The 27039-nt window shown below is 47.7% G+C and overlaps 1 protein-coding gene across 9 annotated transcripts in view; it reads left to right on the plus strand.

Moving 5' to 3' along the window:
- The first annotated feature begins 1151 nt into the window (after positions 1–1151).
- Positions 1152–27039, plus strand: part of TRIO (trio Rho guanine nucleotide exchange factor) — a 307705-nt gene continuing 281817 nt past the window's right edge. For 8 of the 9 annotated variants that reach the window (XM_036309518.1, XM_036309520.1, XM_036309519.1 and 5 more), the window contains exon 1: positions 1152–1323. In XM_036309518.1, the coding sequence (XP_036165411.1) occupies positions 1167–1323 (157 nt within the window). In that variant the 5' untranslated portion in view covers positions 1152–1166. The remainder of the gene's footprint in view (positions 1324–27039) is intronic. The other variant, XM_036309516.1, reaches the window with a different exon arrangement.

Genomic DNA, 27039 nt, shown 5'->3' on the forward strand with positions numbered 1-27039 from the left:
AACGTTGGATAGTCTAGCCTCTGACAGCAATCCTTTTAATCATTTCTCTTGTAGCCACATCTTTGAGGTTTTATACGTGAATATTTGTCAAGTGCTGGTTTGACTCGGATCTTCCCTAAACCTGGACGTCACCTACCCATTCCCTTTGGTTTCCCCAGTCTCACCACGTTCCCCATGCTCTGCAGTTTGGTGGAGTGAGTCCAGAATCTCATTTTATAGACTAGGAGACTTCCCCTAGGAGTTCAGAGGCTTGCCTCACCCGGGACTGGAGTAGCTAACCTGTTTTCACGATGTCTCTTCATTCATCAACTATTACGGAGCATCTATATATGCCCGTGCCGGCCCTGGGCCCGAGTCCCCCGCCCCGCCCCGCTGGCGAGATCAGTAATAAACATCTCCGTGCTGGCGGCGCAGGAGCGAGCGCACAACGGGGGACACAACGCCAGGCCTGGAAAGGTCCGCCCCACCGGCTCGTCAGCGCGTTCTTGCTCCTTCCGAGGCCCAAGCTGCCGGGAGGAGGACCAGGACTCGGCTGAACGCTCCGGCAGCCACCCGCCTGCTCTCTGGGCGCCGGGCTACGGAGCGGCCCCGCCCCTCCAAGACCCCGCCCACCTCCAGGCCCCGCCTCCCTCCGAGCCCAGCTCGGGCCCCTGACGATGTTCGCCGGAAATTGCCGAAGCCCCTCTTTTTTTCCTTCCTCTCCTTTCCCTGCTCTCCCTTTTCCTTTCACCCGGGTTCCCTCGGCTGTGATTTCCCCCCGCCCCCTCCTTCCTTCCCCATTGGAAATCAAGATGGAGGCTCGCGGCTGCCGCCGGCGCCCGTGATCGCGGAGACCCCGCCGGCCCCGGGCCCAGCCCTTGCGATCGCTTGTCCCCGCGGCGCGCGCGCCGCTGCCCGAGCTCCGGCCGGCGCCGCCGAGGCTGTGCCCCGCGCCCCCGCCCCGCGGGCAGCTTGCGGCTCCCGGGCGGAGTCCTCGTCTATGTGGGCGCGCTCCTCGGGCCGAGCCGCCGCCGCCGCCGCCCGCCGCCGCCCCGGGGCTAGGCGTCCGCGCGCCGGGCGCGGGCAGCTGGGCGCTCGGCTCCGCCAGGCCCGGTGCGGGGCGGGCGGCGCGTGGCGCTAGGGGCGCGGGGCCCGAGCCGGGCGCGGCCGCGGGCGCCGCCGCAGCCATGAGCGGCAGCAGCGGCGGCGCCGCCGCCCCCGCCGCGTCCTCCGGCCCCGCCGCCACGGCCAGCGCGGCGGGCTCGGGCTGCGGGGGCGGCGCCGGCGAGGGGACCGAGGAGGCGGCCAAGGACCTGGCCGACATCGCGGCCTTCTTCCGATCCGGTGAGTGCAATTGCGGCGCCGCCCGTGCGCTGGCCAACACCGCCGAGAGGCGCGGTTCTGGGACCCGGCGCGCCCCGTGCTCACCCGCACGTCGGGCCCGGCGCTCTCGCTGACCCACTGCGCCCGCACCCGGCTCCCGGACCTGCACCGCGGCGGGTCCCCTGCCCGCGCTGCCCCGCGCGCCGCTCTCGGCCCGGCCACCGCCGACCCGTCCTTCCCCGCGCCCGCCCCTCGGCCCAGGGTGCAGCCTCCCCGGCTCCCGACCCCGGCGGCCGCAGTTCCATGGGTTGGGGCGCCGGCTCTTTGTCTGTCGCGGGAGGGCCGAGGAGGGGGCGGCGGGGAGACGAGGGCGGAGGCTCCAGTCCTGGGGGCCGGACGGGGGCGGCGGGGCCGGGCCCCGGAAAGCGGGCGCTCAGTTGGGCCGGTGTCGGTGGCCGATTTATACCTGGTCCTGCCTCGACCCCCGGGCCAGGCAGGTTTCTTAGCTCGGCCCTCCCGCCTGTCACCTCCCCGGCCTCGGTCCACACTTCTGTGACACGGGGCAGCCGCGGCACCCGCTGCCCGGGGGTTGGAGGGGGGAGGTGGCCGGCCTGGAGGCGGCTGAGCCATTGTCTCCGGGGGCGGCCCGGGAGGGACAGCTGGGAACGTGGTGGCCGTGGGGAGAGGCGCGGGGCGGGAGCTCCCGGGGCGCTGCCTGGGTGGCTGGGAGGTGGAGGCAGCGCCAGGTGTCTCTCCGGCGCGGAAGGGGTGGTCGCGGGAGAGGCGAGCTTTGCGATCCGGTGGAGGCGCGGGGGGCGTGACTGGAGGTCCCGACTGGAGGTCCCTGGGCCCCAAGAGGCCATGCCTCCCCCGGCCCGGTCCAGATCCCGCGCGAGCCGGGCCCACGTCCCCGCGCCGTCTGCTGGCGCGTGCGGGCGGCTGCAGAGGTGCTGGCGGCCGCGGGCCCGGATCCTGGAGCGCAGCGTCCCGCGGGCCCGGCGCGTTGCAGGGAGGGTGCAGCCTCGGGGCTGTAGAGCGGAGGAGGCGGGCCGGGTCGGGGCCGGGTCAGGGTGCTTGTGGCGGCCCCTGGGAGGGTGGCGGGCCAGGTAGGCTGGGTGAGCTACGGGTCATGGGGCGCGTGCGGGGAGGTCGGAGGCTCATCTTCCCCATATTCTCTTTCAAAATACAGCCCCCAGATTCGGTGAGATCGGTTTGGCAATTCATACTGGTCACAAGGAGCAGTTTGCACCGGGAGGGCGATGGTCGGAGGCAGAAGTTAACAGTGTCCGTAGAGAACCCGGTTGGGTGCTGTCTTCCACTCCACTTCTCGATCTTTGCCAGGCGGGGTTATTTTTGAGTCAGTTTAACAGATTGATTGTGGCGGGGTATGACATTTGCCGACTCTGCAGTGTCAGCTTGGGTTAATATACTCCCGGGTGGTGCTCCCTCTTTCCGTGTGAGGTCCCTGCAGAAAGCAAAGGTTTATGAAAACATGAACTCGCAATGAAAGCCTTTCTGTGAGCACCTAGCCCGATTGAGCAGTCCCGTCTCGCTTCCTAATAGCAGAACTGGGTCGTCTTCCCTTCATGCCCTGAAGCTAAAGTCTAGCCTGTCTTCTCTCTTGACGCTACCACCTGTCACAAAATAATAGATTCTGTGCAGAATTCAGCTCCTCAGTTAGAAAGGCTCCGGTGCTCTGCGGATGGAATTTAGGGTGTTTGTGAGACCAGACGTTCTCACCTTTATTATACCTATTAGAAACATTACTCTTTTTTTTTTTTTTTTTTTTTTTTTTTTTTTTTTTTTTTTTTTTTTTGAATTGCCTTGATATTTTGGTTACTCATGGTATTCTCTAAGCATCTATAAGTGACATTTCTTTTTTTTTTTTTTTTTTTTTTTTTATTGCTTAAAGTATTACAAAGGGTATTACATATGTGTCCATTTTTATCCCCCCGCCCTAGACAGTCTCCTAGCCTCCCCTATCTCCCAATGTCTTATGTCCACTGGTTATGCTTCTATGCATGCATACAAGTCCTTTAGTTGATCTCTTACCCCCCTACCTCCTGCCCCGCAACCCTCCCCGGCCTTCCTGCTGCAGTTTGACAATCTGTTTGAGGCAGCTCTGCCTCTGTATCTATTATTGTTCAAAAGTTTATAATGGTCTCTATTATCCATGAATGAGTGAGATCATGTGGTATTTTTCCTTCATTGACTGGCTTATTTCACTTAGCATAATGCTCTCCAGTTCCATCCATGACGTTGCAAATGGTAAGAGTTCCTTCCTTTTTAGAGCAGCATAGTATTCCATCGTGTAGATGTACCACAGTTTTCTAATCCATTCATCTACTGATGGGCACTTAGGCTGTTTCCAGATCTTAGCTATGGTGAATTGTGCTGCTATGAACATAGGGGTGCATATATCCTTTCTGATTGGTGTTTCTGGTTTCTTGGGATATATTCCTAGAAGTGGGATCACAGGGTCAAATGGGAGTTCCATTTTCAGTTTTTAAAGGAAACTCCATACTGTCTTCCATAGTGGCTGCACCAGTCTGCATTCCCACCAGCAGTGCACAAGTGTTCCTTTTTCTCCACATCCTCTCCAGCACTTGTCGTTTGTTGATTTGTTGATGATAGCCAGTCTGACAGGTGTGAGATGGTACCTCATTGTTGTTTTGATTTGCATCTCTCGGATGATTAGTGACTTTGAGCATGTTTTCATATGTCTCTTGGCTTTCTGAATGTCCTCTTTTGAAAGGTGTCTATTTAGGTCCTTTGCCCATTTTTTGATTGGATTGTTTATCTTCCTTTTGTTAAGTTGTATGAGTTCCCTATAAATTTTGGAGATTAGGCCCTTATCGGATATGACATTGGCAAATATGTTTTCCCACACAGTGGGTTTTCTCGTTGTTTTGTTGATGGTTTCTTTTGCTGTGCAGAAGCTTTTTATTTTGATGTAGTCCCATTTGTTCATTTTCTCTTTAGTTTCAAGTGCCCTAGGAGCTGTATCAGTGAAGAAATTGCTTCGGCATATGTCTGAGATTTTGTTGCCTTTGGATTCTTCTAGAATTTTTATAGTTTCCTGTCGTACATTTAAGTCCTTTATCCATTTTGAGTTTATTTTTGTGTATGGTGTAAGTTGGTGGTCTAGAGAAACATTACTCTTATGCTCGTAAGCCCCCAAAGACATCAGGGCTGACAGGATGCGCACAGAAAACTTGCTCGGAGTCACTGTGGTGCTCCTCGGGGACCTAGCTGGGGAGAGAAATCTGTTGGGGGCCATGCCGAGGCCCATGCTTGCTCCCAAGCCCCTGCTCATGCTCATTTTGGGGCAGAACCAGATAGTGCTGCTCACTGGTTTGCTCTTTTCTTTCATCCTCCAAAAAACGATCTGACAAATCATCTCTTTAGTTGTTTGAGGCGGGATCAGGAGCCAGAGCAGATTATAAATTGGCAGCAGTTGCGCTGTCCTGCCCCAAGGGTAATCCCGAAGGTCTTTTAAAAGTGCTCTCCCTCCTTTGGGCAGCTCCGAATTCCTGACCTAGATCTTGGCTCCAGCATCTAGGGCAGTGATGTCCGGCAGAGGCTAAAGAGGGCCCATGCAGGTGGGTTGGTGGGGGTTGGGCGGAGGGGTTTGGACAGTCAGGACAAAGCAAGAGGACCCTGGGTGGGGAGCTCAGCTGGTAGAAGGCTCAGGCAGGGCCCCCTGGGCAGTGTTGATTGCATGTGAATGGCTGAAGGGAGAGGTCAGTCTGGTAGTAAAATGCGACATTCTTCCCTAAGATGTAGAAAGACAGAGACTCTGTAGTCATTGGCAGGGGTGGACAGTCTAGGTGTGAACATTTCTCCAGGCTGTTTTTGAGCCTGGGATTTAATATTGCCAACGGGACCTAGACAAGGTGCTTCTCCTCATTGCTTTTCATGTCTCAGCCTTAAACTGTTTGCTTGGCCACCTTCTTTTCTTTTCTTCTTCTTATTCCTTATCTGTGCTGCTTTACAATTTATCTTTGTGAACACACATTGAGAACTGGTACCCAGGGTTGGATGAAAGAAGGGGAAATTAGTTCAGTAGGACTTTTAAACAAAGTAGAGTGGCCCTAGCCGGTTTGGGTCAGTGGATAGAGCGTAAGCCTGCAGACCCGAGGGTCCTGGGTTCGATTCTGGTTAAGGGCACCTACCTTGGTTGTAGGCTCCTCCCCGGCCCGGGCCCTGGTTGGGGCTCATGCAAGAGGCAACCAGTCGATGTCCTCTCACATTGATGTTTCTCTCTGTCTTTTCCTCTCTCTTTCACTCTCCAATGGAAAAATATCCTCGGGTGAGGATTAAAACAAAAAGTAAAACAAAACAAAAAACAGAATGGGCTGCTGTGTGATTTCTCGTGACTGGAAGTGTGGAAGCAGGGGTGTGCCACCTGCCAAGGTTGGGAGTTGGGTGCTGGGGACAGGACTCCTGCCTTGGAAAGGGGTCTGGGAAGAGGGCTCAGGGGCTGTTTCACTCTCTCAGATTCTGTGGGTCCCTCCACGTTTCCTTGGGTAGTTTAGGTCTTCAGGCAATGACTGCCTTTCCCGTCCGCTTTGTGGCACCCAGTGTCCACCTTGCTCAAGGTCTCACCTCATAGCCTGTCATTTCATTCTCCACTCAGGTCCTTGGCTTAGAAACTTCCTATTCATTTGGACAATCCTGGTCCCCCTTGTATGGATCTGGCACTAGCAGGAAGGTCAATTAGTGTTAAATTGCATTGAGTCAAAAACATGTGGTTATGGTGTGTTAAAGAGCAGCTGAGATTTTTCCACAAGTGTTCATGAATTTCAGACCTCACTGTCCTCTTTTGCACAGAGCTCAGCATCAAAAGAGACATAGCCAGCGTCAAAGCATCACAGAGGTAGGCCGGTACAATTTTTTAATTACTTAATTTATTATTACTTTTTATCTAGGCTTTTAGGGAGGTTAAGCGACTTGCTCAGAGTGGAACTCTGGTAGAGGTGGGGGTCAGGGCTGGGCAGCGCCCCTGGCTTCGGTACTCTTTCCGGGATGCCTCTCATGGCAAGGACTTTGCTTACATTAGTTCTCAACCCCACTGGGACCAATCACTTTTATTGCCAATCTATTTTGGGGCTCTGTTCTTGTGGCAATAAATCATTCTTTCAGAGCTCTCTATTTAACCTTGCAAGTGTGTGTGTGGGGGGCGGGGGGGGGGGGCGGGTGATTACATAAATGCATTATTTTTAACCTGCCTGGCGTGTTTTAGGTTGGCATTAAATGAATGTGCAAAGAAAAAGGTTTGTGGTTTTTCCTAAGCATCATGGCCCATTGTGCTGTTTTTCGTTTGTTTGTTTTTTAAATAAAATCTTATTCTGGACTCTTGGCAGCAGCCCTTCTCTTTCCTATGGATTATGTGAAGGAAATCAAGTCTGGTACTTAGGGTGGGAGCCACATGCATACCTTTCCATGTTTTGATATGATGACTTTCTCATGGAGCATCAAAGGAAGCATTTTTTCATATTTACGCTTCCAACACCACGTAAGTAGCAGGCCCCCAAGCTGGTCAGGTTTCCTCTGTGTGTGTTCAGAGCCTGGCAGCTTTGGTCTTTGTGAGCACCAGTAATAATTATTGCATTACCAAGTCCGTCCTTCTTACCCACAATATTTTGAAAAGGGAATCGGAAGAAAATGTAATTTGATAGTAAGTGTTGGTTTCTCTTTTTCAGTGGCACAGTTTTAGAGGAGAGCAAAGAGATAGCTAAAAAATACTCTTAGAAGTGACTTACAAGAAATGAAAGAGCAGTAAAACAGTCTTTGACAGAAACTTTTCACTGAGACCTTGTAAACTGACTTATGGACTGTGATACTGTATCTTTGCTGTTGCAGTTTAACCATCCTAGATTCAAATGAAGATTTCAATGAATGCATTTTAACCATTTAAATGATTGACCAAGGTTTAAGCAAAAACAAAGATTCTGTTGAAAGTGAAGCGTGTGGTTTGAATATGTTCTTCAAATGTGTGTTAAAATAGGTGTTTGAGCTCGTCTTTTTAGACCTTCTGAATACTATGACAAATTTGGGGTTTGTTTTTAACTGAAAATGAAAGATATGTTTGAAGCTGTCATCTAAATCAGCAGTATCTGATAGTATTTACTTTAAGTTTATGTACTTCACTCCCCTACTGAGAAAATAAAATTTTATCTCATATCCTTGGCAGAATTCCAGAGAAAAGTCAAATTCTTAATCAATAGCCACACTTTATGCCTAATAAAATCACTTATGCTGATAGGGATGAATTGTGCTTTACTATAAAAAGCAGTCTTCAACATCCCCCTTCCTTCCTCCCCAATTCTGTAATGAATTGGTTTTTATTTCCTTGAGTGCGTTGCCTTGTCAAAGTTTTGGTAACACCACTGGCAGGAACAGCTGCTCCTCCATGGACAGTGACGGGATGCATTGGAGTGAGAACCCTGCTGTTCCGGTGAAGGTAGAGACACGCTCTGATGTCCTTTCTGATTTCCTTCTTCCCCGTGTTTTTAGCTAAGTGGACTCAGGGGACTGGCTGCGTTCTTTGTCTTGTGGCTGGAGATGCTGTCTTTCACATCTTCTCCATGCTCCCCAGCCCTGCCTAAGCTGAGGGCAGTGAACAGGAGGGGCCTAGGGTTGGAGAAAGGGGTAAGCGGGATTAGGTGGGGCAGGGCACAGTTGTCACTCGTGCCCTACTCTAGTATCTGCTGATGAGTGTTCAGCGGAACAAAGAGCAAGGGCGGGAGCAAGGACCTGGTGTCTTCTCAGTGTCCCTTGGCTGGTGATGGTTCAGCTGGAATCATCTGGAATTCCTATTGCTGTACCGCTGCACTGAGAGCAAAGAAGCAAAAAAGAGAAGAGAGGCAGGAATGAGACGAGGTCCTGCAGGGCATTGCTTTCCGCGGCCTTTCCCTCTGCTCCCTCCCTTCCCTCCTGTGCCCCCTGTGCCCCCTGTGCCCACTGTGGAGGTGCTGCCCCTCAGGGCCTTTGCCTGCTTGCTCATCGCGGTGCCCAGCCCCTACCAGGCCCTGAGTTTCCGCCACCTCTGCCAGTTTATAAAGAGGAAACAGACATCTGGCTCAAATTTCCAGTGTAGTCTCCCAAACTTTTGACATTATTAAGCCTTACATTCAGACAGACATTCTCGTTTATGGGAAATCATGTTCTCACGTTTAATGATTAGCGGGTGCATAAATACTCCTTTTCAGTTCTCATTCACTAATGGAAACACTTCATTTACTTACTGAGTCGTCGTTACCGAATTTCCTCTTTTGTATTCCCTCTCCACTAAGGAAGCCCCTTGAAACCCAAATTATGATTCACCTGCCCTCTGGGAAAGGTTATATGATGGGGGCAAGAGAGTGAAAGGCACAGACTCTTAACCAAGAGGCCCAGGGTGCTGAGCTGGAGGAGGGGGTTTCTTCATAGTGACAGAATAATTTGGTCCAGAGCCAGGTGTGCTGGGCAAAGATGTAACCTCATTTTGTTGAAAAATATACTTGAGTTTATAGCTTACTGTTTTGATGAACCACATATCCACTCCTGTGTGGTTGGGAAGGATTGTGAAGAATCCATAGAACAAATCTTGTATTTTGGAAGGATCACCCTACTTGAGCTTTATCTTAAATGAGTACATTTTTGGCAGTTACACGGATGGAGAGCTTTATTGAAAACGTCAAAACGTCAGTCAACACAAAGAATAGACTCCAGGTCTAGGATACTTTGGGTTAGTGGTGTCCCTGTGAGTTACTCAGGCGCATGGTCCTGTTATGGACAGTGATGGAGTGCACTTGGTTTCTCGTTAGGAGGGGTTTCTGCAGGGTTTGGGCAGCCATGTGGACCCTTCAGTTCCAGGAAAAAGGTCCTTTCCTGTCCTACTGCTGGGAAGGGCTCGGGGTCCTTTCCTTTCTGCTGCTGCTGTTAGCATTGAAAGAGTGTAGTGTGAACAGAGAGAGAAACTTGCATCCGCTCACTGCTGAGTGAAGGAAGGCAGTCTCCAAAGCCTCACACTGTGTGATTCCACGCCGGTGACATTCTCAGAAAGAGACCTGCAGTGAGAGGCCAGGCTGGTCGGTTGCCAGGAGTTAGGGGTGGTGAGGGTGTGAACACCCAGGGCCAGTGTGAGGGGCACTTGGGGAGATGATGGAGCTGTTTTTTTTAAATTTTATTTTGTTATACTGGTTGTGGTGATTATATGTATCAAGATTCATAGAACTTTACACCTCCCACCCCAAAGATTCAGTTTTATTGTATGTTAATTAAAACATAACATCAAAAAAGTCTAAGAACAAACTGGGAGTAAATATTTACTAAAAATCATACAAAGAAATAAAAAAGGGCTTTCTTGCTCTAGCAAGTTTGACTCAATGGTTGGACCCCGAAGAATCCCAGGTTTGATTCTGGTCAAGGGCATGTACCTTGATTGCAGGCTCTATCCCCAGTCCCTATTGGGGTGCGCGGGGAAGGCAACCCATTGAAGTGCCTCTCTTCGATGGGTTGCCTCCCCCACATTGATGTTTCTCTCTCTCTCTCCCCACCTCCTATCCACTCTCTAATAACCAATGGAAAAAATATCCTCAGGTGAGGATTAACAAAAATAAAAATAAAAATAAAAGGGCTTTCTCAAATCAATAAGACAATCCAAAAGAGAAATAGGCACACAGACTATTCAAAGAAGTACAGGTGGCTAACAAGTAAGTATTCAGCCTGACTAGCAACCAAGGAAACACAAATAAAAACCATGTGATACCAACAGAAACCAGATCCATTGTAAGTCATTTCTCTAGGTAAACAGGCGCAAAACCGAATTATTTTGGAAAGGTTTTCTGTTGATTCAAAAAATAACAAGAGTCACTCAATCTGCCCTATGTGGGACCAAACTTCCTGTAATTTCCAGGGATAGGGAAACTTTAAAGATAGTTACAAGGAAATAACTTTTCTTGGGTTCTATAAGAAGCATTAACTTCGGGAATCCGTACAGCATGTAAGTCAAGTCTCCAGACTTCAAAACTATCTTTAGATGTAAACAGTCACCATTTTTTCTCCTTCAGTGTTTCCACTCAGGTGAGTTTTGCTGCTGTCCAGATAGAAAACGATAGGAAAAGAATAGTACATTTAGGATGGTCTGCAGGGTCTCAACATTCCTGGTGTGAAGAAGGAATTTCTAGGGGTAGGTTTCCTTTGGGGGAGTGGGGTTGTTCCTGCATTAATATCTCTGTGAGTATCTATTTGTCCTCTGCACTTGGACCTTCAGATGTATACTTGACTTTGCAGCTATCTGTTTCCCAGTATTGAAGGTTAATGAACGAATTTATAAACTGTTAGCTCCCTCACTTAACATTCATAACCATAAAATAAAGCTAGTCTTGAACTTGAGAAAAACACAACTCAAATTGAAAAGTATAATCCTTGAATATTTTTAGACTAGGGGCCCAGTGTATGAATTCGTGCACCTTGAAAGGAACTGTGGGCCAAGAGGCTGCGGTAGGCACAGGGGTGGGTTTCAGCCCATCCTCCACGCCCCCGCCTGGCCTCTCCCGCTGCGGCCTCTGGTCCCATGTCCTGACAGTGCCGGCCCCACTCGCACCCGCTGACAGCGTGGAGCGATTGGGGCCGGCGCCAGCAGCAGGTGCGAGCCATGGCTGCTGCCCCGATTGCCCCTCAGGAGCAGGGGGAGGTGGAGAAGCCCTCAGGGGTGATCTGGGCTGGCAGCTGCCACTCGCACCCGCTGATGATGCCGAGTGATCGGGACTGGTGCTGGGCACTGGCAGTGGGTGCTAGTGGGGCTGGCGCTGGCAGCAGGTGTGAGCTCTGGGTGGGACCATGGCATGCGGGAGCAAAGAATTTTCAGTAGCCACCAGAGGCTTGCCCAGATGACAGTGACTCGCGCCCCGCCTTGGTCTGGTGCCCCTGCTCACCTGTTCCACCACCCCGCAAAGGCCTATGCACGCCATGTTCTGCACATGCCCCTGGTGGTCAGTGCACGTCATAGCGACTGGTTGTTTGGTTGGTTGGTTGTGCCACTGTTCGGTCTATTTGCATATTAGCCTTTTATTATATAGGATAGTGCTCCTTGCTGTCTCCCCCCACCGCCCCCATGTATGCATAGGTACCTGTATAGATCTCAGAAAAGTCACAAAATACCCCACTTTGGAATTCTGTGGAATGGGTGGTTTCAGTGCAAGATGGAATGAATGAATATATCAGAGACTAATATTTGAAACTTCTTTTAAAGGAGCCATGTCTCCTAGTTTATATGAAGTGACAGTATAAATGACTGCAAGAAGCTTTCAGGCAAAATATTTTACTTTTAAATTGGATATAATGTGTATGAAATGTCTGTAAGAGGTTGGTCAAGATAGTATATATAAAAAATCATTTTCCATCTTTTATTTCTTGTGCTTCACTTCCTCTTCTTACACTGATTCCCGTCTTCAAGAATTCCTTTCTTGCTCCTGTTTTCAATCCCACTGCTGCACTCCTAGGCAGTTTGGATTCTGAAAGTTGTACGTTTTCTTACTTGTGTTAACTCTCGTTCTGCATAACAGGTGCTAGGATCTGCAGGAAAAACATACAAGTTTTATTAGTGTTTGGATAACTTTATCAGTTTAACTTTCAAATGATAAGGGCCAGAAAGTACACTTCCTCTATTATTTATTCTGAACTGGGAAACAATAGTTTGATTAGCATGTTGTTATAAATATTTCTACCTAACTAGTCTCACACAATAAAATCTCTAAAGTCGAAATTGTTCAATATCTTGGCATCCAAATAACTGGATCATTAGTATCAGACTAATAGCTGTTTCTTGTTCGTAGGTAGCTTTTTTTCTTTTTTTTAAATTCATGATGATGAGAAATTCTTTCCATCCCTCATTGCCCTGACTAGTACCACAGTGATGTTGGATGGCATGCAGGGGCCCATTACTAGCTCAAATAAACGCACTGCGTCGAGGCACAGTACACTTCACACTTGCATGCTAGAGATTTCACCTCCCTCTGCATTTTGCTGCCCTTGTCCTCTCCGGAGCCTTGAGAACGGTGCGGATGCGACGACGGTTTCCAGGCCATACCTTTTCTTCTGTGACAGTTCAGTGCAGATGCCCCCTGATAGGCTGCCTGTGCAGGGCCAGCTTCTCCTGGGAGGGACTTTATGGGAGAGTGGTTCCCTTTCAGTGGTTTGTTAGCTGGTCTGCGTACCTCTGTCTTTCCCACTATTGAACTGCAGTGCTGAGAAGCAAAATCTGCAGGACTCATGGTCAGGCATGTCTCTCCTCTGAAGGCATTGTGTTTTAGGACCTGCCTCACAGCTCTGTTGGTTGCCTAACTCATTGAAGGGTTCAGCCTGTACGTGAGATGGGACCTGTCCCTGGAACCAAATGAAACCTCTGACTGTAACCGTATGCAGGATTCACAGGGGATCACTAAGTTTCCTGTGACGGTTTGCATGGTGGACACGGGGCTGTTTTTGACGGGCAGCCTTGCAGTGGCCAGCTGGTCTCCCATGCTCTCCGGACTCCTGTGAGAGGCCAGGACCCGGTCACCAGGGGTCAGAGAGCACCTTTGGAATTATGCTGCAGAAGAGAGTAAATTAAGTGCATCCAGAAAGCAGTAACCCCTTGTGAGGTCATAGGATGGCATATCAAATATGTTTATTTTCTCCGAATGCCATTAATACCAATTCTGCCCTCTAAGGAAACCTGATCAAGCCTGTTTTAACTCTTACCCCTGCCAGTGCCACCACTGGCTACCGTCTGAGTGCCTGTGACCCTAGATGCTGTGCAGGCGTTTCATATGCGTTTCCTCCTATAGAATCAAGTCCCCGCTTCCAGCAGGGGATCACACTGCTGTGAATTAGGCTGAAGAGCTCAGCCTCTGATAGGCAGAAGGACCTGCCCAGGCCGCACTGTTGTGAGGGCCAGAGTGGAATTTAAACCCATGGCTGCCCGACCGCAGAGCGCCCATGCCCTCTCTTCCCTCCCGGAGGGAGAGGGGGAATGACCCTCAGCATCCCACGGGCTCCTGCGCTGTAATTTTCAAATCTTTAAAAGTGGACGGGTATCTCTCTGTGTGTGGAGGAGCGAAGCTGTAATTTACAAGTCGCACACCAAACAGAAGTTGAGTGGAAGATTCCAGGGTGCAGCAGCCTTTTTCTCATGTTGGTCCAGGCCCTATAATTTCGTTTCTATGCCTTTCCTCTTTTCAACTAATTAAAACTGATGTTCCTTTTTACCAAAATAGCCCTGGTAACCCCAGCTCTCTATTTGAGGCGTGTGGCTGGGTGAACTTTCCCGGCACCCCCACGCCCCACTCTCTGGAGGAGTCCTGGAGGGAGTGTGGGTGCCGCCTCCCTGGCTGTGCAGGGGCTGCAGCGCTGGATAGGCAGCCTCCGTGGCTGCAGGTTTGGGGTGGGAAATTTGGGGAGGATGGCCTGGAGGGGCCCGGCAGGGAGGGAAGTTTTTCAGCCCGCGCTGTGTGTGACACATTTATAAGGATTGCCAGGACTTCCTTTCTCACTTAGGAAGGGAAGGGGGGGGAGTGGGGTGGAGGGTGGCTGGAGGCTGCTAAGCTGCTCTTTCGGGGACAGTTTTATAAGGTGGGTGTGGTCGCTCCAGGTTCTCTCTTTATAGCTGTTTTGTTGCAGCCACTCATTTCTTTGCTGTTGTTCATAGAAACGTTGATGACGGTGTGTGGCCATGGGAAATGGGGTTCGTTTCACTGTCCTCTTCAGTGAGATACCTTGGACATGTGTCCTAGGCTTTTCCTGTAGTGGGGTGCATTTTCCTCAGTCATAGCTCGTCCGGCCCCCCTCTCCACGGGCTCCTGATTTATGGGATGCTGGCGCAGGCTTATGCCCATCTGGACCACCCAGCATCAGTCCACACTGCGAACATGGCCTGCTCTGTCTTTGAGAAGTCCACGTCCACCTTGGACTTCTAATATTTCAGTCAGAGCACGATTGGACCTGGGAGTATCATGACCATGCTCTGAGCAGCCTAGCTACCACGCCAGGGCAGTTTATCTTTGATTTTAAACTGTAAAGGAGGCACAAAACTCTAATTCATATCAGCTGAGAACAACTGAGATTTCACAGTATTACTTTTGGCTGTTGCGTTGATTCAGGTCTTCATAGTTGATTAGGTAGTTTGCTTGTGTGTGTGTGTGTGTGTGTGTGGGCGGGGGGAGGTAAGTTTGTTTTGAGAAGTCACAACTCATGGTCAAAGAAGTGGGAACTCAGACTCAGATTCCCCAGTTGTTACTGTGTCACCACAGTGGTGACAACTTCCCCTCCCCCCCATACTGGAGTGCATACACACACGTACATGTGTACATATATGTGTGTAGTATATACGGTTTACATACTGTTTTGTGTCTGAACCATTTGAGAGTAAGTTGCAGAGGTGATGGTGCCCTTAGATCTAAATAGTGGCTTGATAATATTTTCTAGGAGCAAGGGCTTTCATTCTCTGTCAATAATGATCCAAGTCAGGAAATTAATTTTGGTACGATACTATTATCTAAATCTACTGACTTAGCTATAGTTTTACCAGTTGTTCCAGAAACATCTATTTTGGCAATTGATATGTGTGGTCCAGGATTGTGTTTAGGACCAGTATTGCCTTTAGTTGCTGTCTCTGGTTTTCTTTAATTTGGGACATTTTCCCAGTCTGTCCGTGTTGGTACGTTAATATTTTTGAAGATTACAGTCAGTTCTTTTGAAGATCATCCCTCAGTGTGGGTTGGGTTATTCCTCACGGTGAGATTCAGGCTGTGCATTTCCGCCAGAGGGCTTCGTCCTCTCCAACACCCTGTCGGGACCCAGCTGTCCCACGTGGGATGGTCACTTCAGTCATTTGGTTCAGGTGGTGACGACCAGGTTTCTCCTCTGATTTCCCCCTGTAATTAGTTGGCGTTTTGTGAGGAGAAAATTTGAGACTATGTTTCCTGGCTTCTATTTGCTGGATGTAGAATCCATTGATGATTTTTGCCTGAATCAGTGATGACTCTGACGATGTGACTGTTCTAACTTTATCATTTCTTCTATGTTTTGCTGGCTTTCTACCATAAGGAAGAGCTTTTCCGTGTGCCCCATGTGCTTACTGTTACATCCCCATGGATTCTTCTTTTACTCAATGGGCTATGATTCTTTGCTAATATTATTTGGTTTGATGTTCAAATTGTCCAGGCTTGGGCCAGGGGGAGTCCTTTCAGTCGCACTCCTTTATCTTTTGTGACCTGTCCCCATCATTTTTTGAATTCTCACCTGAGGATATTTTTTCCATTGATTTTTCAGAGTGGAAAGGAGTGGGGAGAGAAGAGAAAGAGGAGAGATAAACATCGCTGTGAGAGAGACACATTGGTTGGTTGCCTCCTGTCACCCCCACCCTGACAAGGTTGGGGATCAAACCTGCAATGCAGGTACGTGCCCTTGACTAGGAAGTGAGCCCACGGCCCTTTGGTACATGGGGCAGGCGCTCTAACCACTGAGCCATGTCAGTCGGGGTCCTATCACTTTTTGAGAACTTTCTTATTTTCTGACACATAAGATGTTCTAGGCTTATGCTGCACTTTCCTTGTTCTAGCCCTGGAATTAGCCATTTCTCCAAGGAGCCCTGGTTCATTAGCACAGCACAGCATTTAGAAACACTGTGTGAGCTCATGCTACAGAGGTGTCATTGTTTCTAGAACCTCTCAGTGGACAGAGCTAGGGAGTGCGATGTGTGTGTATACACATGTGTGCATTTGTATGCCTTTATGTATTTATAATCAAACCCATGAGCTTATACTCATGCCTTCAATTCCAACACTACAGGATGCATTTTAGTCTTCCCTTTTCCATATTTGTAATTCACTTTTCTGATGGCGAAGGTGCCCTTTATCCTCAGTATCGTTATGGATTTAATCAATCCTAGTCTATGCAGAAAGTCATTTCAAAATGCTAATCCATCCCATTGCGATAAACGAACCTCCCTCTTCCAGTTTAAACTGTTCAGATCAGCAGTTAGTGGTCAGCTTCTGTTCAGCCCAGGGCCTGTCAGTTAGTCATCCAAGGAAAACAGATGAGGTAATGCGCCCGACTCCCCGGAGGCGTGCTGAAGAGAAGAGCTGCCAGACTCCATCAGCAGCTCCCTTGCTGGTGATGTAGAAGCTCACATTTGAAAAAGGAGGAGTTGCCAAAAGAGAAAGATTAGTTTCTAATAAGTACAAACTTTGTCAAGATGACACCTGTAGTGGGAAAGTTTATCGTGTTCACTGCACGTGCTGACTCTGGAAGAGAGGACGCCGAGGCGAGGGCTGAGGTGGTAAGACCTAGTGATGGGGTGAGGGGGTTGGTGTGTGGCGGGACCAGGATGGGTGGGGCCGGCCTTTCTCAGGAATCCATCACACTCTGTGGGGAGAGCAGGAGCCGGGCTTGGGTTGGAGTCAGCCGTGAGTCACGGCTGGAGAGACTCTTGCTGCTGCTCATTGACTAAGTGTTTCTTCCCGGAAACCACCTGCAGTGAATTAATTTAACCAGCGGGGTTTGGGGGAAGGATGTGCACCCAGTTCCAGAAGTCATGGAACGGTGGGTGCAGATCTCATGTGACAGAGTGTTTGCTGCTCTGTGTTTGTCTGTGCGAAACGATGACTTAGAACATCGGCCCTTGATTTTGGGAGAAAGGCTCAATGTCATAGATCGTGTTCTGTATTTTCCATAAACGTCCTCATGCTTGTTAGACTGTGTTCTGGGAAATTTGTCCTCTAGTTCTAGAAGCCCTTCCTCTGACTAGACATTTGAGCAAGAAAGAAGAGTCAGAATTTTCTTACTCATATTTTAAAGGGGAAAGGCTTCCGTGATATTTGGAAAATTTGCAGAGTAAAAGGTCGGGGCTGGGGGTGGGGGGAGAGTGGGAAAAACTGCTAACGGGTCAAGCATTCTGGGGAAATGAACCACATCCAGCACGGCCAGGGCTGACCCTGAGGAGGGGCGGTGAAGGATTAAAGGAAACAAACAAGAGAATACAGTTGGGACCCAGTGAATCACTGTGCCTGGATGAGGACACAGTGACACATCCTGCAAGCTGAAGCTTTATTTTATAGTCAGATCACACAAAGCAAAACAAGGGCAAGATGTTTATAATGTTCTTACGAATTTCAAATCTGCTTTTTTCCTGTTGTTGCCATTCTCTGCTCTCTATCAAGCTTTGTTTTGGCAGCACTTGCTGCACCCTCCGCAGCCCACATCCCTTAGCCACCTAGGACTGCAGGGTCAGACTCTAAGGTCAAGCTTACAGCCATAGCCTTTTGGCTATAATTGTGCTGGGATTGATGTTCCCGATTAGCTAGTGGCGATGGTTACACAACCTTGTGAATATATGAAAAACCACTGACTTGTACACTTTAAAAGAGTGAGTTTCACAGTATGTGTTATATGTCAGTCAAAAAAGAAAAAAGGTCATGGCAAAATCGCCAACATACTCCAGATTCTTAAACAGCTTTATTTATTGAGCACTTACTATACACCAGCTACTAATTTTCATAGCTCCCTGCAAGGAAGATGGGCAGTGACATCTAATGTTACACGCGAGGAAGGGAGTGCAGAGAGGGTTTTTAGAACTTGCTGCAGATCAGTAGCCATTAGGGACAGACGCGAGGATGCCACGTGCACAGAGGGTTTCTCCACAAAAGGGGTGTCCTGGGCGGAAACGAGACTTTGTCTGCTTCCTGTCCTGCCATGCACATCACGCCAAGGGATTTGACTGCGTTTAGGGAGCTTGAAAGAGGTTGTGGGTAAGATCTCATTGGGGGTCAGTGGTGATCTGATGGTATATTTGGCAATTTCTTAGAAAACTTCGTATTAACTACCTATCCCATGGAAAATTTCAGGGAGTCTCAGTCTCAAAGAGAAGAAGACAGACTTTGCTTCCCAATAGGTGGGGCACTGGGGACAGCAAGTGCACCCCTGAGGCGGATGATACTCTGGTGGGACAGGTGAAGGAGAGGCAACTTGGTGCCGTCCTCCTCCTGAAAGTGCAGATAGTCGTAACGTGAAGTATCACAGCCAGGGTTGTCCTGCTGTGTGAGCTCTGTGTCCTAGAACTTTGGAATCAGCTCTGCTCACACGTGACCGAGACCTAGAGTATGAGTTAGACTCTAGGACAGAAACTGTATTGATTTGCATTGAAACTGTATTGATTTGCATAAAATCACATATGCTCTGTTGCAGGAATTTTCATTGTGCCTGTTTTAGAATCAAGTTGATGCTTCCTACAGAGTATTTTAGCTTCACTGAAAAGGAGACGTCTCAGAAAGAAGAGGAATTTGTGTTTCTTTGAAATGACTTTTGGGAATGGTCCCTGAAAGAAAGGATCCACTGAAGACTTTTGTTCTCCGTAGTACTTTGAAAGCTCCCTTCCCCTCCCCCCGATTATATATTTTAAAAGCACGTAAAGCAGGTTGGGGTTGGTCTGCTGTGGAGCTTGCCTGCAGAGGGACCAGAGGTCTGGCCGAACAAGAGCCTCCCTGCTGGGCGGTGACCTTTTTATGATGCTTGGTCTGTCAGCTTTGTTTCTCGGTTTCAGATGCCCAGCTCAGAATTACTTAGCACTTGAAGTGGTTTTCATCTTCAAAGGACTTTATGGGCATTATTTAATATACATGGCACTGTGTAATGGATGAGCTGTTTACCCTGTGAGCAGCGTCAGTGTGCCAGGTGCTGTACAGCTGGAGAAGACAAAAATAATATCTGGCCAGTGGGAGTGTATATTCTGAAGAGACAAGATGATGAAGCAGATTCTCTCTTTTGGCCTCTTTTACAAATGTGCTGGGAATCATGTAGAAATTAAAATGATAAGAGGTGAGCGGCTAGCTCAAGTCTACCTAATTGAAGTTGTTCTCAAGGTGAAAATAAAATCTGAGATGCTCTCAAAAAGACACAGTGTATTAGCCCTCACTTACTGCACATTTATTGATGTGTGTAGTATTTTTCCAGCGTCACAGATGAGAATTTTGGTGAAGATAAGGGCAGAATTATTTTCTATTCTCTTTCTACTGCCTCCAGATCCTCTTTTCCTTTTGAGGATGCTTTGTAACCAAGGCCAGCTCTGAGTCACAAAGGGGGATTTTTGAGTTTCAGACCTGGTCAGTTGATCCACCTTGAATGGGCTGGCTTCAGCTGAGGGAAGCTTCTAGACTTCTTGCCCCTGTCAGCCTCTCAGGCCCCCATTACACACCCAGCTCTGTGTACGTGCTCTGGAACCTGCCTTGGTGTTGGGTTTTCCCTCCTATTCTTGGTTTTTCTAACTGACTCAGCTCAGGCATCACTTCCTTTGGGGAACTGCCCTTGTCTGTCCTGTCCTGGCCACTGGCTGTCAGCATTGGCATGGCACCCCGGAGACCCTCCTGGTTCTGGTTCCTTTGGGCTGTGGTTGTTCCTTGGGAGGGTGGAGTGTGGAGCCACTAGCCCAGGGCAGGCCCCAAGTAGTCTTGTGATGTACTCCTGTGGGTTTCTTAACCCAGACCATGTCAGATTTGCCTGGAAAGTTTTAAAAAATTACAGAATCCCTTGAGATTCTGATTTAGTAGCCAGAACAGGGCCCCAGAATCTGTATTTTGCAAAAGCCCTACTGGGAGTTCAGCGGCACAGCTGGGTTTAGGGACCCACTGCGTTATGTTAAGGTACATGTATTGGGGGTGGGTTACCGGACTCGGCCAGTTTGTAAGGCATGATATGTGCAGTTTGCAGAATCATCTCCTTGACGTAACTGGAGGGAATCAGAAATGAACTCAGTCCCTTTATGACAGGGACATCCTTCTGCAGGAGAAGACCTGCTCGTCGGGGAGCTCACCGACCACTTGGGCTTGCTCTATGTCAGCGGTTCTCAACCTGTGGGTCGCGACCCCTTGGGCGGTCGAACGACCCTTTCACAGGGGTCGCCTAAGACCATCCTGCATATCAGATATTTACATTACGATTCATAACAGTAGCAACATTACAGTTATGAAGTAGCAACAAAAATAATTTTACGGTTGGGGGTCACCACAACATGAGGAACTGTATTAAAGGGTCGCGGCATTAGGAAGGTTGAGAACCACTGCTTTATGTGAACAGACTGAAGCCCAATTGGCCTCCACACTCGCAGTTGAAGCCTCCATGTTGCCATAGAGATGTTATGCAGTGTTGAAGGAGATGAGAGAAATCACATTGTACATTATCAGGACAGATGGCTTGTAATTTAACACTTTCCTAGCCCATATTCTTTGTCCTGACACTTGAGAACATTTTAAAATATCTGTTCTTACTTCGTTCTTTCACCTGAAAAAATGCCAGAGTTCATAAAAGGTTCTAAATGGGTATTACATATGCCATAGGCACAGTGTACAATGGCAGGGATGTCAGTTTGAGCGACTATTTAAAGCATTTTAGGAGTGGTCTCTCTCCCTCTGCTTTTAGAACCCACATATTCTGTAAGTTCCACTTATAGAATTCATATTCCCCCTTATTTTTTTGATAGCATCAGTCTGGGATAATTTTTATCTCCTGGCGTGATAGTAATTGAGACGTGGTCTCAGAGCTTTGTTCGTGAAGGAACTACAAGATCATGTAGATTCAGACACCATGCTCACTTTCAAGATATCTTATATGTGATCAACCATGGGAAGGGTATTTCCTTCAAGAGGACCACATTGTGATTTTTCCTGTTCTAGTCTGTGGACTGATGTGCAACTCTTAAAGATTTTATCTCTTGTTAAGGACAATTGTTCTTTGCTTCTTGCAGGGAACTGCAACTTGTTGGAGTTCTGGCGCATTCAGACACATATGTGCGCACACACACATGCCCACACCCACACTCACATGCACATATATGCGTGCACACACATGTATACATATACACACATCCACACTCTCAGAGTTGCTTATAATTTACATGTGTAAATGACCAGCGTGGATATATAGCTAAACCACTTCAAATTGAGGAAATGATAATCCTAGTAGTGTAATTTAAAAATTCAGTAAAACTTACCTTGTTTTTTAGGTACCTGTAGTAAACATGTGTTTAAGCTAATTTTTATATTTTTTTGAATGATCACATTCTTAAAGTATTCAGAAATCTTAACAGGTTGTTCCTTCGTACATTTTCATGACTCATTTCTCATGTGACATATTTTAACAGTTACTTGCAAAGGAAATTAAGAAGCAAGTTTTCCAGTCTCCAGACAATTCCTGAGTTGCTTGTAAGTGAATGTGTGTTTTAAGTTGAGTCCTGACATTAAACGCTAGGGCCCTTCTCCTGGATCCTTCTCTGCCTGCATGAGCACTTTGCACTGCTGTCTGCTGCTTGTATTGATGGTGGCTTCTGTTGCTACTCAGGGGAGGAGCCCATAGGTCAGTTGTGAACCTGACTCCCTTGGAATAGTCATTCCTCCTTCTGGATGAATCATTGAGATGACTTAAGCCCCTTGACACCTCTGTGTCAGTGCTAGAAAAAATTTAGAAAAGTGCGTGGATATTATTTAAAAAAAAAAAATCTGAAAAACAATCTTATTAGAGGGCCAAGAGCCATTATAGGAGTGAGGGGAAAATGTGTGATTAAGCCCTAATCTCTTTGATAAGCATGGATACCGTTTGGCAAGGTTGGTTCAACCTCCTGGGAACAACCCTGTTCTGTTAGCACTGGCTGGAATGAATTGGGATCAGATTACCCAATTATTAAAAAGCATGGCTTGAGGGGAGGTTAGCTGGCTCTGTAAAACCACCTGTCATGATAATGAGGTGAGACTGAAAGTAGAGTCTGCCCAGGATCTGATTTGCATCAAGGGAAGAAAGGTGTTCAAGCCCCGGATCTTGTTTTTCTCAGATTGTTTTGGGAAGATCTGCATGACCACTTGCCAGCTAACTGGATTTATTGAGTCACAGGATAGTTGTCCATGAGTTTATAGCTCATTAGTGGGGAAGTCTAATCTTTTGCCTTTGGTCAGAATTGGAATGAATCCTGTTTGTTCCTCTCAGCTAACTCACTGGTGTTGATGTGATTGTCTCTTTCCTCATAATAATCCCCTAAAGTTATTCTCTTGGTTGTCAGTTACCTCTGCAGGAGGAATTTCCTTATTGGAGTGTCCTTCGAGTTTGATCCAAATCCAGCTTTTCACATGCAGACCCTGTTCCCTGAGGTGTCAGTCATTTTGCCTATTGAATTCCTGGTTAGAAACACTGAGGGTATGTAAAGGTGGAGACCCCTTCCCACATGGCCCCTGGGTGCACTGTGGTTATGGAGCTAGCCATCCCTCAGTAGAGGAAGGGTGCTCCGGAAAAATGAGTGAATGAAAGCCACCCTCTCCCTGCTCCCTTTAAACTCCCTCGTGGCTGTATTTTATTTATCCTTCCCGTTGACCAGCCATTTCTCTTCCTGAGGCTCTGTGTCTCCTGTGCCCTTCAGGGGCCCTTCCTCTGTTTAAGGAGTGACTCACCAGAGGTCACTCTCACAGCCTCAGCCCTTCCCAGTCAGAGCTCCCTCCACCCAGAAACAAGCTTTTCAGTAAGGCCCCTGGACCCTGCCACCAATGCCTCCATGTAGCAGTATCATTCCTAACCTCGTGTCTCTGAGTTTTCCAGCTCTCACAGGTGATAGAATCAGCTAGAATGGGATGGTTGGTGGCTGCTAGGGGCAGTCCAGATTTGTTGAATTGACAAACACCTTTTTTTAATGTGGGTCCTTAATCTCCCCCCCCACCCCCATTTCCCGCCTTTTCCTTGTTTCTCTTGTCTTTTTTTGATCATGCCAGAGAGACAGTCCTCTCACGCCATCCGCAGTGTGCTGGAGGCAGAGGTGAGAGTGTGATTTCTGGAGCAGGGGTTCTGGAGAGTCAGGGTTCTGCACTGGCACCTACATCCACTGTCCTCAGAGGCCCCCCTTCTCTTCTGTCCCGTGGCCCCTTCAGCCTGAGACATGTGTGTCCCCTCCTGTCCCTACACCTGTGCCTGACTGATTCTCTTTCTACTTGACTTCCCCTTTCCCTTACCCACATTTCATCAAATCTAAAATTTGAATTTTATGATGATTCTAATAAACTTGCTTTAGCACATAAACCTAATGGTTATTATTTTGGGGGTAATTTAATCTCTATCCCTAAACTATGGCATATTCTTGTAATTCCTTTTGACTCACAGCTACCATATAATTTCTTCTTGATATTTTCTTTTCTAAGCTGTAATTTACATTGAGGTTAAATCTTAGCTCATATGTGTATCCCCAGTGTCCCGCACACAGTTGGTGCTTACTAAATGCTTGCCAGATGCATGATGAAATGCATCCCCGTACACTGTGGCAGGAGGTTGCAGACATGGGCAAGAGGCCCAGACCTTTTTATGGTATTACATCCTCTCCCATAGAAAATTGTGGGTGTGCAGTGTGCACGTGGAGTGTGGGCAGAGGCAGCCCTGGAGGAGGGAGGTCGAAGTCACCGTCCCTTGTTGTTTGACTGTGTTCACGTTGCTGCCATTGATCCGCTGACTGCTGTTTACTGTTAATAATTAATCCTCAAGACCCAGACCTCTTGCGCTTGGCCTTGTGACTCCTATGAAATCCTTGTCTCTTCTCTGGCCAAGCTCACCGCAGGCCCTAATCGATATTTGCTGACTGATTGCTGGGTTTGATCAGTCACAGTGAAGGGTGAGGAAGCATCTTTTATCAAGTTTCCTTTGAGCCGTGAATGTTTGTATCTGTGATGAGGTAGTTTCCCAATGAGCAGATTGTGGAGGGGTCACACCGGGGAAAGACCATGTGTGGTCAGATTTTCTCTTGGGGATGTTTGTACAGGAGAGCTTTCCAGGGCCTGTTAGGAATGTTCCAGGCCTTTCTTGGTCTTCCCCTTTCCCCCTACATCTCTTCCATTTCTGGGACTTCTCGCCCCCTCCCCCCCCCGCCCCGCCCCCTTTAAAGCTTTATTTACATGAATCCGAAAGCAGGCCACAGGGCCTTTTAAAATTAAACACATCAATATGAGGCCAACCCAGTTTTTCATAAATAGGCCAAGATGTTTCTACAAAAGTAGGGTTTCAGAAACACCCTATTCTTTAAAGAAAAAGGCCTTTTAAGGAAGATGACCAGCTTAGCCTTTGGCAGGGCCTGAGAATTGTGCACTGCAAGATGCTGATTTCTGGGCCGGTCTTGGACGATGAGTGGTTCAGGGAGAGCCTGCTGTGGGCCAGACGAGGTATGAGGTCAGGGATAGGTGTCAGAGAAAGGCCAGGTGCAGACCTGTAAGGAGCCCTGGGCCTGGAGAAGCACCTTGGTTCTGAAAGTGCCCCGAGGAGCCAGCCATTCACAGCAGCATTCCACCCGAGGAGGGTCACTAGTTCCTTTGCAGCCGAACAGATAATGTTGCTTTGCCGAACTACAGAACATTTATTTCTTACTTCATAGTGAGCTATTAAATCTCTCCCCTAAGCCTCACTACAGAACATTTATTTCTTACTTCATAGTGAGCTACTTAAATCTCCCCTAAGTTCTTTATGATGATTGATGACTGTGCTTTTTACTTATATATCAGAATCAGTGGATGAGAGTGTGATGATATGGAGAAGGTCTCCAAACCACAGCAAACCAGGAAGAGAAGAAACTAAACTATGTGGGATTGGCCATGCAGTTCTTCACATTTACCTGGGAGTAGATTCCCTAAAAGAATGGTGATCATTTCTGGCATGATCCTTGGAAAAGGTGCCGGGACTCTGTATTACGATTATGAAATAGAAAAGCCCGAAAGGCTTTGAGAACTGGCTGTGTGTGTCACAGGTGCCAACATTCACAGTCTCACACCCAAGATGTCATCCTGAAATCAGGGAAACGCCTTCTTGCTTGATTCCATGGCCCTTATCATCCGTGAAGAGTGCATGCGCCATGTGTTTAATTCATGTTTAAGTTTAAAACTTAATTCATGATTAAGTTTTCTGTGCTGTTAACATGGCCTAATGCAAGAGATGTCCCTTTAATAGGGTGGTCCCAACATTGGTGAACTAGGTAGGGACTCTCCCCAAATAAGTTATTCATTCTATTTTTGAAATAGGAGATTTCCCCCAGAATCTGAATATTTGGCAACAGAATATGACTTCCACAGCCTGGTATAAATTTGTTCATTTCTCCCTTGTAGTTGATTTTCAAGAGGGTTGGCTTCCAATATATCGTCGTAGAATATCCTGCTTCTGTGTGGCTTTGGGTAGTTTTCTAGCACCGGGAGTGCTGGGGAGTGCCTACCTCTGACCCTTCTGATTTGGAATGCTGCCTTTTGAGCGAGCCCTCAGTGTTTTGATGTATTTGGCTTCTTTGACTTGGTGGTGGTGCCAGGGCTCACCATTTGCAGTAGAAATGCTTACGTTCATGTTATTATGTGTCTAGCTTTTTCATTTTAATTACTGATTTATGCCGCAGCTTGGCATTTGGAACAACCTGTGTTGAAATGCAGCTTTTTTACTGGAAGTGTCACCAGGAAACCGAAGTCTCTCTGGAGTGCCTTTCCTGGGGCAGGCCATGGCCTTTGTCCCCAGGGTGGGGAGAGCTTGGGAGCAGGGCAGGAGGCCTCGTTTCCCACCCAGAACTGACCGCCAGTGCCCATGGTCTCTAGGTGACCTCTGCAGTCACTGGACTCAAGGCCCCTCTTAGAGGCTGAGATTTTTGCCTCCCACTGTTTGATTTTTAAATTTTAATGAGGTTATTTGAGGTGAATGCATGGACTAAGTTCCTTGTTCTTTGTGTAGGACAGAGTTAAAGGGAAATTTAAGACCTCCTGGTCTGCCTTTGTTCATTACCTCTGTTATATTCGTAATGGGTTTGACTGCTTTTTTTCATCCTTTTTTTCTTCCATAGCTGGGAAGGTCCCATTTTTATTTTCACATCATGTTCTTCACACACAGTTTTACTTGACAGTATACGAGTTGTATTTTTAAGAAAGTGTCCCCACATTTTCCTGTCCTTTACTTTCACAGGACGATGTCATTTCTGATGATCACTAAATTGGTATGTCTGAAATCTCCCTTTAACTCCCCATGTTATTTATAGTGACTAAAATGAGTGATTTTATTCCAAACGTGAAAAACTTGGATTACTGCTCTGATTTTACCACTGAGTCCCAGGAAAACTTGCTCTTGTTTCATAAATGTTTTATATGTTGGCTTATCAAGTCTATCATGTTCTTTCTTTCTTTTATTCAGCTGGAGTGTTTGACTTATCATTACATGCACATCCGTGAAACACAGTGTAACTTGTTTATTCTGTGTAATGCTGGTAATAAAATTGGTTTTTAAACTTCTTAGTTGTGATTTCGCATATTGGATTCACAGTGAGTGCTTAGAAAAAGGATCACCCACCTTGTAGCTTTAAATCTACTTTTGGAAAATTAAAAGTGATAAGTACTTAATGGCATTTTAGGATTAGCTTGAAAATATCTGTAAGTTGATAGTACTTAGGTCAAACAATTGTGTTGTCACCAGCTGTAGAGTGAATTGGTAATTAGACAAACTATTTTAGAAAGGGCTTATTATTAAAAACAAATGATAGCTTTGTTGTTGTTTGTTTTGTTTTATTTTTTTTGATCCTCATCTGAGGATATTTTTCCATTGATTTTTAGAGAGAGGGAAAGACAAAGAAATATCGATGTGAGAGGAACACATCCATTGGTTTGCCTCCTGCACGTGCCCTGACCAGGGCCCTGGCTGGAGAGGAGTCTGCAACCTTCGGTCTACAGGTTGATGCTCTGTCCA

Source organism: Myotis myotis, unplaced genomic scaffold (assembly GCF_014108235.1).
Source record: "Myotis myotis isolate mMyoMyo1 unplaced genomic scaffold, mMyoMyo1.p scaffold_m19_p_5, whole genome shotgun sequence".
Taxonomy (NCBI): domain Eukaryota; kingdom Metazoa; phylum Chordata; class Mammalia; order Chiroptera; family Vespertilionidae; genus Myotis; species Myotis myotis.